Source organism: Neoarius graeffei, chromosome 24 (genome assembly GCF_027579695.1).
Source record: "Neoarius graeffei isolate fNeoGra1 chromosome 24, fNeoGra1.pri, whole genome shotgun sequence".
Classification (NCBI taxonomy): Eukaryota; Metazoa; Chordata; class Actinopteri; order Siluriformes; family Ariidae; genus Neoarius; species Neoarius graeffei.
This window is the reverse complement of record NC_083592.1, coordinates 40,750,984-40,763,572: the sequence shown is the minus strand read 5'-3', so window position 1 is coordinate 40,763,572 and position 12,589 is coordinate 40,750,984. Positions and strand designations below refer to the sequence as shown.

Genomic DNA, 12,589 nt, shown 5'->3' with positions numbered 1-12,589 from the left:
ATAATGTCGCAGTTTTTTTTTTTTTTTTTTTTGGGGGGGGGGGGGGGGGGGACAGTATGGTACAAACAAGGCTACACCATTTCTAGTTTTATATTCTTTTTATATGTAAGAAAGTCCATTTTAAAACTGAGTGGCATTTCACTACATGTGCCCATCAGTAGTCACCAGCCAACATCCAGAAAACTCCTCTTACTATAATGGACGATATTATATGATGGAAGACAGACGATCAATATACACAGAGGTTCTAGTTTTGTACTTATTACGAGGATGATTGGCTTTTTTCTGGGTGGCAGGCATGGCACGCCTCTCTCCTCTGTTGAGCGGAATAACATTAGCCAATTGTAGGTGCCTCTGAACTCATGAATACAAAGATAGCAATTAGCACTCACATCCAAGATAGCTTTACCTCTTTTACACATTTTGCATTACAACTAAACCACACAGTTGAAACCACAAATGGATTTGAGTTAAATTTAATATGTACTATGGTGTCATCAAATTGGCCACGAGCTGGTTAGCATGTCTGCCTCTCACCCAGGAGATCATAAGTTCTACTCACGGTCGGGTCATACCAAAGACCATTGTAAAAATGGTACCTACTGCTGTCTGGCAAGGCACACTGGATGCGAATGGGGAGTCAAACTTTCACAGTTACCAGAGGACTAGCCCCCACTGTAACCCTAGCTGTCTAGGCAAGAAGCCAAGGGCTATAGAAGCAAAGATCGGTGCCGCCCAGTATGCTTTAAGGGCCTGGTTAGTACTTGGATGGGAGACTGCCTGGGAAGACCTGGCACAGGAGGAACTTTTTTGATTTTGCCATCAAATTGGACATGATCGGCAGTACAAGATCTATAATCTCACCTCTGCAGGTGTGTGTGGTGGTGTTGAGGTAGTACTGCTGGGCACAGCTCTCGTACTGACACTCGCCAAACAGCAGAACTTTCTCCGTGTCTCTGCAGGACGTACACACTCCTGCCATCTCACAGCTCCGACACTGACGGTCACACTCTGAAATGGGTGTACATGCATGCACGCACGCACACACACACGAGAAGTAATGTACAGTAAGCTTAAATACAGTACAATACCATAAATATGTAATCATAAATAAACATACAGGAATACTTACTTTGACACACTTGGTTTTCGTCAGCGTAGTATCCAATGGAGCATTGAGAGGTGCACATACCAGATGGGGCAAGAACATCAGGGGCTGTACAGGAGCTACAGGACAGAGGTCCTTCATCACTGCAGTCCGCACAGGATGAATGGCATTCTGGGAAATGTAAATATGAACAGTAATATGCATTATGATATAATGCTCGATATTATAAGCAACGTGAGGTATTTCTCTAGATTGTTGATTTGCTGAATAATCCAGAAAAGGCTGCTGGGTACAATGTTTTCCTGATCATCCCTACCAAGGGCGGCACGGTGGTGTAGTGGTTAGTGCTGTCGCCTCACAGCAAGAAGGTCCTGGGTTCGAGCCCCGGGGCCGGCGAGGGCCTTTCTGTGCGGAGTTTGCATGTTCTCCCCGTGTCCGCGTGGGTTTCCTCCGGGTGCTCCGGTTTCCCCCACAGTCCAAAGACATGCAGGTTAGGTTAACTGGTGACTCTAAATTGACCGTAGGTGTGAATGTGAGTGTGAATGGTTGTCTGTGTCTATGTGTCAGCCCTGTGATGACCTGGTGACTTGTCCAGGGTGTACCCCGCCTTTCGCCCGTAGTCAGCTGGGATAGGCTCCAGCTTGCCTGCGACCCTGTAGAAGGATAAAGCGGCTAGAGATAATGAGATGAGATGAGATCCCTACCAAGTCCCAAATATTAGCCCATGCCGTCACAGATGGGTAGCTGTCGTGTGAGAGGGATGATTTCAGCAAGAATGTAACAAGTGTCTATGATTAAACTGGGAGAAAATTAGGTTTGAAAAAAATCTGGAAAAGTTGCTGATAATTAACCGACAGATTTGTGACTAGTGTTTGTAGCATGCTTGAGTACAAGCAATTTCTCCAACCCTTGGATTTAGTCACGGTTCTTCCTAGTTGGCAGAAATTGAGTGTTGCTGCACTAATATGCTGTCAGCTCTTTTAACAGCTCTGTGCTTTTGCTGGATTCTGCCTCGCTGCTTTGGATAAAAGTATGAATGTAAAGCCAGAAGTAGGCTACTTGGCTTCACTAATGAGCACAAATACTTGTGAAAAGTCTCAATACTGCTCTGGTCCTCATGCAGTGTAATAGTTACACAAGTCCTCCTAGATAATCATTGACATTTTCAAGGCTGAGACACCGGTGCAGGTATTTATTCAATGAGATAAGAAAATGTAGGACCAATTTATAAGCACAACCCCTCAGAGTCAGCAAGGCTATACACGAGACGAGCCCATTTCTTTCAGGAATTCTTCATATTCGCACACACGCATTAGAGAGGAGAGCAGCTGTTCACTGAAGAAGTAGTGCTTGTTATCAGCCAAGGTGATTTCACAAAGCAGCAGCTGTTTATTGAAAGGCTGCATCTTTATTGAGAAATGGACTGTTTTATTTTCTTCTCTCAACATATTTCGGTTTTATCTCACACTGGGTTATACCTAATGCCTAAAAACCTTCAAGCTGAATTATGATGTTAAATAGAACGCCTTTAGATTAGTACATGCTCTTATCCTTCAATACTCAATTCATAGTCATTGGTTCAATGTGACTATATTAATTTACAAGGTTTTTCTGTCTATGGCCAGCCCATCAGTGCTTGGGCCTCTGTACGGCCAGCCCATCAGTGCTTGGGCCTCTGTATGGCCAGGGTCTTTTAGGCTACATCCACACGACAACGGCAACGAGATTTTTATTTTTTAAATATCGCGTCCACATGGGCAACGGATCAGTAAAATATCAGGTACATATGGCAACGCAACGCTTGCTGAAAACGATGCAATACACATGCCACACCTCTACGTGAGCTGTAAGACGGTCCCATCGGAGACACCAGAACAATAGCAGAAGTAGACGCATGCGCATAAACCCCTTCTTCTGTAGCATCAGCTACATAAAGTTTTGATTATTAATCAGTAGCATAAAATAGTATCTATTGTCTAAGACATTTATATTTCATATTAAAACGTCTATATTAATACATAGAAAGCCTGGCCAGGCGCTGAACGTTCTTCTGCCTTCACTTTAAGAGAAATTCAGGGCAAGCAGGAGCCTAGGTTCTCCCCTGTCACTGTCACACGCGCACACCTTCTCACTCCCTGTCCTATGGCTATAGTCCCTTTAAATCACGTGCTCGTTTTTTGAATGGAGATGTGGAAAGAGGAATGAATGGGGGTAGATGGAAGCCGGTATGCCAACATTCTGATATCCTCCAGAATTCTTTAATGGTCCGGAATAAATTGAATGCTACACGTTGATGGATTACTTTGTTCTTCTATGCCCTTTTTGAGGAATGTATTGTCGGACTTAAACCAACATCTGAAGAGGTGAGATCGCTCCTTTTTTTTCCCTATTTTTGCTGGCGGGATTGTTTTTGTTTTTGGAAAGTGCACGGGCGGTGCGCGGTTTTGGTTATACTGCTTCCGCAGTGTTTGGACTAAAGACTCTGCCCTAAGGGCTATTCTCTCTCTCTCTCTCTCTCTCTCTCTCACTTTGCACCATTACGCAATAAATATTCACAGTGAAAATATTTTGTAAGCGTGTTTCATGAACCAAGTTATAGGATTTGTTGACAACTCGCATCGAGTTCGTTACACTTCTACCCGGCGTGAAGCACTGACAGTCATGTGGTTGTGATGTCATCGTAAACAAATCCGTTCTACTCATCCAGCCAACTTCGCAACGGCGCCGTTGCCAGATTTTTTCCACTCTGGAACCCGTTCTCAAAAGATTTCGTTTTGGGGCACCCAAAACGCCGGTGCCGTGTGGATGCCAGGCCGAAACGATAAACAATTTTATCAGATTCACCTGAATCTGTTGCCGTGTGGACAGGGCCTTAGTCTTTTTTTAAAGATTTTTTTTGGGGCTTTTTTCACCCTTATTATTGGATAGGACAGTGCAGAGACAGGAAACGAGCGGGAGAGAGAGACGGGGAGGGACCGGGAAACGACCCCGGGCCGGAACCGAACCCGGGTCCCCGGATTTATGGTATGGCACCTTATCCACCTGAGCCACGACGCCCCCAGGGCCTTAGTCTTTGACAGTCTAATCTCGATATTTTTCAGTTCTGTGCTTGCACATTGAACAGAAGTTCTAATGTGAGCTCAAATCTCACCAGAGATGCTGAAAGGCACTCTTGAGCCTTTAAACAGGACTTTTAATTCACATCAGCTCTGTGCTTGTTTGGATTCTGCCTTACTTTGGATAAAAGCATCGAACAAACTCACTCTTGCAGGCTCCATGATACTTGTAGTGTCCTGGTGGACAATGTTGCACACAGCGATCACCCAGCAGCAGCATTCGGGCGCCTTTACACCACAAACACACAGTCCCAGAGCTGAGCTGAAGGTCTGCTGTGCACCGCTGACAGCCCTCTTGACACTCTGCAAGGGAGAAGAATGGGAACATGATTAGTAAATAGTGCTTGTTTTTTCACTTAGCCATGCAAGCATTGAGTTATGGCTTTGAAATGGGATAAATCTAACCTGAATGAACAAGTCATGTATAATCAAAAAAAAAAAAAAAAGGTGAGAAAATCACATCACCATCAGTCTCACAATAAGCTATTACGGTGGCCACAGAAGGTGATCAGTGAACAAGATCTTTTCATGATGTCCTTTCCTGGTTTCTTATCTGATAAGAGGAAAGAAAGCAGGCCCTCAGCGTCTGATAACAGGGGTATGACTGTATTTCTGTGATTCAGATCGTGTGTGTGTGTGTGTGTGTGTGTGTGTGTGCAAAAGAAAGAGGGAAATAACACCAATATGCCTAAACATACTCTAATAATGGCATTCCGGAATAAACTAAAGCTTAATATGCAACCTAACGGTTAGAGAAGCAGCTTTGGGACCAAAAGGTTGCTGGTTCAATTCTCTCGACCAGCAGGAATGGCTGAAGTGCCCTTGAACAAAGCACCTAACTCCTAACTGCTCCCCAGGCTGCTCTGGGTATGTTGTATGTCACTCTGGATAAGAGTATCTCCCGAATGCCATGAATGTAATGTAACGTCATGTCATGTTAGACATCACTACATTTTTTTGGTCCATCATGCAATACAGTATGAATATTCACCCTCTTGAACTTTTCCACGTTTTGTAGTGATACAAACTGAATCTCTATATCAACTGATTGATCGATCAAAAGATATATATAGATGATGTAGATCTGCATGTATACAAATGCTATAAAAAGAAGATCCAAACACAACTGTTTTATCTTTTTTTTTAACTTGCAAAAGTTGACCTGATGTGAGTAAGTGTTGAATGGAGGTCATTCAAAAACCTGTGGAAAAGTATTTATTGCACGTAAACCCTTCAGACAGCATCCTTTTAAATATTAAACAGCCACCCTCTTTGGACTGTTTACCATAATGCCAGTCTCGCTAAGGTCACCTTGAAACTACAGCGCCTAATTAGCTTTAGAGTCACTGCGAGAACAATGCCAGACACAATATCCACTCTTCTTCTAAAGACTGCCGCTACTATTTGGATTTTAACTTGTGACAAAAAAAGTATATCGAACCCCGATTCCAAAAAAGTTGGGACAAAGTACAAATTGTAAATAAAAATGGAATGCAATAATTTACAAATCTCAAAAACTGATATTGTATTCACAATAGAACATAGGCAACATATCAAATGTCGAAAGTGAGACATTTTGAAATTTCATGCCAAATATTGGCTCATTTGAAATTTCCTGACAGCAACACATCTCAAAAAAGTTGGGACAGGGGCAATAAGAGGCTGGAAAAGTTAAAGGTACAAAAAAGGAACAGCTGGAGACCAAATTGCAACTCATTAGGTCAATTGGCAATAGGTCATTAACATGACTGGGTATAAAAAGAGCATCTTGGAGTGGCAGCGGCTCTCAGAAGTAAAGATGGGAAGAGGATCACCAATCCCCCTAATTCTGCGCCGACAAATAGTGGAGCAATATCAGAAAGGAGTTCGACAGTGTAAAATTGCAAAGAGTTTGAACATATCATCATCTACAGTGCATAATATCATCAAAAGATTCAGAGAATCTGGAAGAATCTCTGTGCGTAGGGGTCAAGGCCGGAAAACCATACTGGGTGCCCGTGATCTTCAGGCCCTTAGACGGCACTGCATCACATACAGGCATGCTTCTGTATTGGAAATCACAAAATGGGCTCAGGAATATTTCCAGAGAACATTATCTGTGAACACAATTCACCGTGCCATCCGCCGTTGCCAGCTAAAACTCTATAGTTCAAAGAAGAAGCCGTATCTAAACATGATCCAGAAGCGCAGACGTCTTCTCTGAGCCAAGGCTCATTTAAAATGGACTGTGGCAAAGTGGAAAACTGTTCTGTGGTCAGACGAATCAAAATTTGAAGTTCTTTATGGAAATCAGGGACGCTGTGTCATTCGGACTAAAGAGGAGAAGGACGACCCAAGTTGTTATCAGCGCTCAGTTCAGAAGCCTGCATCTCTGATAGTATGGGGTTGCATTAGTGCGTGTGGCATGGGCAGCTTACACATCTGGAAAGACACCATCAATGCTGAAAGGTATATCCAGGTTCTAGAGCAACATATGCTCCCATCCAGACGATGTCTCTTTCAGGGAAGACCTTGCATTTTCCAATATGACAATGCTAAACCACATACTGCATCAATTACAGCATCATGGCTGCGTAGAAGAAGGGTCCGGGTACTGAACTGGCCAGCCTGCAGTCCAGATCTTTCACCCATAGAAAACATTTGGTGCATCATAAAACGGAAGATACGACAAAAAAGACCTAAGACAGTTGAGCAACTAGAATCCTACATTAGACAAGAATGGGTTAACATTCCTATCCCTAAACTTGAGCAACTTGTCTCCTCAGTCCCCAGACGTTTTCAGACTGTTGTAAAGAGAAAAGGGGATGTCTCACAGTGGGAAACATGGCCTTGTCCCAACTTTTTTGAGATGTGTTGTTGTCATGAAATTTAAAATCACCTAATTTTTCTCTTTAAATGATACATTTTCTCAGTTTAAACATTTGATATGTCATCTATGTTCTATTCTGAATAAAATATGGAATTTTGAAACTTCCACATCATTGCATTCCGTTTTTATTTACAATTTGTACTTTGTCCCAACTTTTTTGGAATCGGGGTTGTACACTGGAAAAGACGGAGTGGCTCAAGCTGAGAGAAAGGAGGCCAGAAGACTATGGACCACATGATGGAGAGTTTAAATCTTGGGTGTATTCTGTGTTCCTTCCATTAAAATGAATTTTAGATTAAAATTGATTAAAAGCCGAGATCAGAACCAACAGTGTGATGAAACCTTGAAAAATCTCTTGTCCTTATCCAGTGTCCTAAAACAGCATTAATCCTCTGAAAGGAATACTCCAGTGCTTTTTACAATGATGTCCATCTTCTGCTTCTGTAGAGTGTGTGTGGTGTGCGCGTGTGCTCACCACAGTAAAAGTCTCTGTACTGAGAAAAGAATTGAAAACTTGTTTGCTCAACTATAATGGAAATCTCAGGGAAGTTGTTGGGACAGATGTATTAAAAAAAAAGTGTTTTGGATAGAATTTATGATTTAATGGATTCCACAGTTAAAAGTATTTAAGTTAAACTCTGAACCCTTGGAATTTTGGCTTCCAGGGATAGGACAGCATCTTAAAACTGGAGATGAGAACATCTGATTATGTGAGAGAGATGAAAAGTGCCTGTCTGAGAAGTCCCACCAGGCATCGCTTAATAAACGAGTTGAGCTGAGGAGAGGATATGAAGCCAGCGAAAGCCATTTTAATCTCTTTTTAAGGTGGGTTAATTAAAACCTGTATATATTAATCCATTTGTTTACATCATAACCTCCCCCTGCCAAAGTATTGCTAGCTTTGCATCTAATGAGGAAATGTAGCTCTTCTGAGGAACATGCTGATTACTTGTTTAATCAAAAGGGAACTAGCATAATTTTCCGAGTAAAAGAACAATGCAATTGGATCTCATGCTTGTTAGAGGTCTCACTGGAGTCTTCCAAGGTTTAATAAGAATGAGGCAAGGAAGACAAACCTCTGCGATGCAGCTGAACGTGTCTTTTTTGTTGTTTGTTTTTGTTAAATCTGTGTTCAGACTTGTTATAATTCCTTTTCTAGTTTCTCTCTATTGATCTATTATTTGTAACCCCCATGCTTGTTGAGGCACAATCTAACACAAGAGCTGAGACACGACAAACCTTTCTGTAGTAACAGAAAGTGTCAACCACATTGCATCGACTAAAAAAAAAAAAAAGGCAAAAACATGGTCTGTTCAAAAGAAAAAGCTTTGCTGCCCAGTGTTAAGTCCCAAATGCATCATCTCAATTAGCAGAATATTATTTATGGCTAAAAATGAAGGTCATGTGACAGGAACTACATTTACGAGGGATGTAACAATTCACCTAACTCATGACTTGAGTCACGATATTGGGCTCATGATTCGACATGACATTTTTGAAAAAAATAAAATGAAATGAAAATTTTACTATGAAAAAATAGCCTCAATGAGGCTGTAGCTGATACCGGCCAAGACACCCATAACATTGTAAAGATGACAGGTGGCGCCACCATCTTGACAACTTTTATGCACACCCACCTGGGGAACATTGTATGCGAGTTTGATCGAAATCCGATCAGTCCTGTAGGAGGAGTAGCAATTTTTGTAAATTGTGGAGGGGTGACGACGAATCGCGTGTGATCGGATAAGCTCATGCGTGATCGCATAAGCTCATCTGATCTGGCCTGTGGCCAGATGAGCTAAAAAAGCAACATCTTTTCCTATTCTTCATCAACTTAAATATTCCTTTTGTTAAAATAAAATAATAAATAAATAAATAAAATAAAAAAGGTTTTGCTTCATTTTCTTATTAACCAACAATAATTAGTTTTCCACTTTGGTAAAGGTTGGAGTAAAATATAATAGCCTATTAACTAAAATATTCCTTTCACTGGAAATGAGAAAACAAATAACAAATAGGCCTTTTCTTAATAAACTTTTATGAAGATTTCTACTACCACCATTTGCTTCTCTTTTCTTTAGCTTTCGGAAGTCTGTATAAAGAGAGCTCTGATTTCTTGTAAAATCTATTTGTACAGTCAATCACACAATAGCTCTTTCCCATTTTAGACCTGCCTCTGTGTGTGTGTGTGTGTGTGTGTGTGTGTGTGTGTGTGTGTGTGTGTTTTCATGGTATTAGAGCTGTGTTGCTTCCGACTGGGGTGAAGTCATGTGCATTCCAACTATTGTATATTATTGTGCTACTGCTGTCTAAAAAATGCAATTACCATTAGGAAAAACTAAGATTATGCAGCCTGATGATAATCTCAATTCATTTTTTACTTCAGTGATTCAAAGAGTCATAAATTTGCATCGTGATTTAGGTCAAAATGACCTAACCAGTACAGCTTTTAACATGGATATCAGCATATAAAGCTCTATGATAAAAAAACCTGTTTACTGTTAAGGACGAAATATTATTTGAAACCACTGTGAGGATACATGTGAGCTACTCACCGCTACAGTAGCCCACAGCATTTAGGTACTGTCCCTCAGGGCAGCTGGTGCGGCAGTAGCCATTGTGGAGGCTGGCGTGAGGTGGGCAGACTGTGCAGTCAGCTTGAGAGGGACCAGAACACTCCTTACAGGTTGGGTGGCAAGCTGAAAAAACAAAAGCACAACACCCTTCATAGAACTATTTTAACTATGAACACCGATATTAATACCCTATAGTACAACAGCAAATGCAGACTCGTCTATAATCTGGATTAAATCAAAGTTTTTGTAGTAATTTTAGCACAGTGTCGGCAGTGATGCCACCACAACCTCCAAGTCCAGTTCTAGTTACTAATTTGTATGCCAGAACTACCCTTAAAATATACTTAAAACATGAAGGAAGCTATTGAATAATAATAATAATAATAATAATAATAATAATAATAATAATAAAAAACCGCCCAGTACAACTCCAAATCAGAAAAAGTTGGGACAGTATGTTGCACTTGAAACTAAAACTGAAAACAATGATTTGTAAATAATCTTTGACCTGTATTGCACTCAAAACAATACAACAGCACATTTGAGGTTTTATAGCATGAATCTTCTTGTTTTTTTTTTTCAAAATAAACACAAAACATTTTTGATTCTTACAACACATTTGTAAAAAAGTTGGGACCGTGAGACATTTACCACTTTATAATGTTACCATTCCTTCTCAAAACACTTAAAAGATGTTTCAGGATTGAAGACACCAAGCGATGAAACGTTTCAGGTGCTATTTTGTCCCATTCTTCCTGCAAACAGGTGTTAAGATGTCCAACAGTATGGGGTCTTTTTTTGTTTGTTTGTTCCAAAATAATAATAATAAATTCACCACGTATTCTCCATTAGGGACAGGGGGGACAGGCACTGTTGATGCCAATTCTGGACACAGTTAATACAAGTCTTCCTTTTTGCACAGTAAAGTTTAACTGGCATTTGTGGATGTAAATCCGTACTGGAGTGCTTGACAAAGGTTTGCCAAATTAATCCTGAGCCCATGTGGTTATATCAGCTATAGATGAATGACTGTTCTTGATGAAGTGCCATCTGAGGGATCAGAGATCACGGGTGTTCAGCTTAGGCTTGTGCCCTTGCCCTTTACACACTGAAATTACAAGGTGAAATATCTAAATCCCTTCCTATATTTCTTTGAAGAAGATTGTTTTTAAAGATTTCAATAATTTCAAGCATTTGTTGACAATCTGGAGATCCTTAGTCCATCTTTGCTCCTCAAAGACTAGGCCTTTCCTGGATACTGATTTTGTACCAAATCATGATTACAAATCACCTATTTCATATCACATCATTATTTTTATTTATTTATTTATTTATTTACTTACTTACACCTCATTACTAGCCCTAAATTGTCCCATACCAACTTTTTTTGGAATGTGTTACAGCCCTGAAACGCAGGAATGGATGTATATTAACAAATGAAATGAAGTTGATCAGACAAAACATGAAATATCTTGGGTTTATGCCATCTGCAATGAAATACAAGTCAAAGTAAATTTAGAAATTACCACTTTCTTTTTTTATTTGCATTTTCCATACTGCCCCAACTTTTCTGATTTGGGGTTGTATTTCAGTCATTTATATTTGTTATGAACTGAGCCCTTTTTGGAGCAATTCCAAAATCCATCCATCCATTATCTGTAGCTGCTTATCCTGTCCTACAGGGTTGCAGGCAAGCTGGAGCCTATCCCAGCTAACTATGGGTGACAGGTGGGGTACACCCTGGACAAGTCGCCAGGTCATCACAGGGCTGACACACAGACACAGACAACCATTCACACCTACGGTCAATTTAGTCACCAGTTAACCTAACCTGCATGTCTTTGGACTGTGGGGGAAACCGGAGCACCCGGAGGAAACCCACGCGGACACGGGGAGAACATGCAAACTCCACACAGAAAGGCCCTCGTCGGTTGCTGGGCTCGAACCCAGGACCTTCTTACTGTGAGGCGACAGTGCTAACTACTACACCACCGTGCCGCCCCAATTCCAAAATCTAATCAGTTTATCTAATGGTTAAAATGATATTTCCATATAAATTCTACAAACATTCAACCACTTGTTCTTGAGATATTGCACTATTGAGAATCTTGGACAGATGGATGGATAGAAGACCAGAAAACATGATGCCTCCCCCACTCAGTGGCAGAGGCAATAAATAAATAAATATCAGGATTACACTGAAGTCAACATTTAATGCTAATAATGTATGTACATAAATTAATCATGTTGCCTAATTATTTTAAATTCAGATTTATATTTCAATTAGGGATTAATTTTTAATTTTGCAGCTGCGGCAGTTTCAAGTTCCAAAATATCAACATGGTATAATCGATGGGTTGTTGAATGAAAATAAATTATTCAAGAAAATGTCATAGGGTTTACTGAAAAGGAGCGAAAAAATGTGGATAATTACTGAATTATTGATAATTATGTCAAAGCTATCATTTTGGACCATTGATATTATTGTTCCATCAGCATCATTACTCACTTCCTATACGCTCAACCAGCCGTGCTACCTGACAAATCGAGAGATGAAGTGAGGGGTGAGGTGAACTGAAGTGTGTGTATTATATTATATCATATTAATAAATACATACATACACAAAACTGAGGACCAAATGTCCCCACACAAAGATAGTAAAATCTGTCAAGTTCAACCTTGTGGGGATATGGGATATAGGACACACATACACACACATACATACATACACACACACACACACACACACACACACACACACACACACACACACACACACCTCTGATTCCAAAAAAGTTGGGACAAAGTACAAATTGTAAATAAAAACAGAATGCAATGTTGTGGAAGTTTCAAAATTCCATATTTTATTCAGAATAGAACATAGATGACATATCAAATGTTTAAACTGAGAAAATGTAT

The 12,589-nt window shown here is 40.5% G+C and overlaps 1 protein-coding gene across 2 annotated transcripts in view; it reads right to left on the bottom strand.

Annotated features, from left to right (window-relative positions):
• Positions 1 to 12,589, bottom strand: part of fras1 (Fraser extracellular matrix complex subunit 1) — a 311,268-nt gene that overhangs the window by 140,905 nt on the left and 157,774 nt on the right. For both annotated transcript variants that reach the window (XM_060907238.1, XM_060907239.1), the window contains 4 exons: positions 9,649 to 9,792; positions 4,372 to 4,527; positions 1,133 to 1,279; positions 865 to 1,011 (listed from right to left, as the gene is read on the bottom strand). In XM_060907238.1, the coding sequence (XP_060763221.1) occupies positions 865 to 1,011; positions 1,133 to 1,279; positions 4,372 to 4,527; positions 9,649 to 9,792 (594 nt within the window). The remainder of the gene's footprint in view (positions 1 to 864; positions 1,012 to 1,132; positions 1,280 to 4,371; positions 4,528 to 9,648; positions 9,793 to 12,589) is intronic.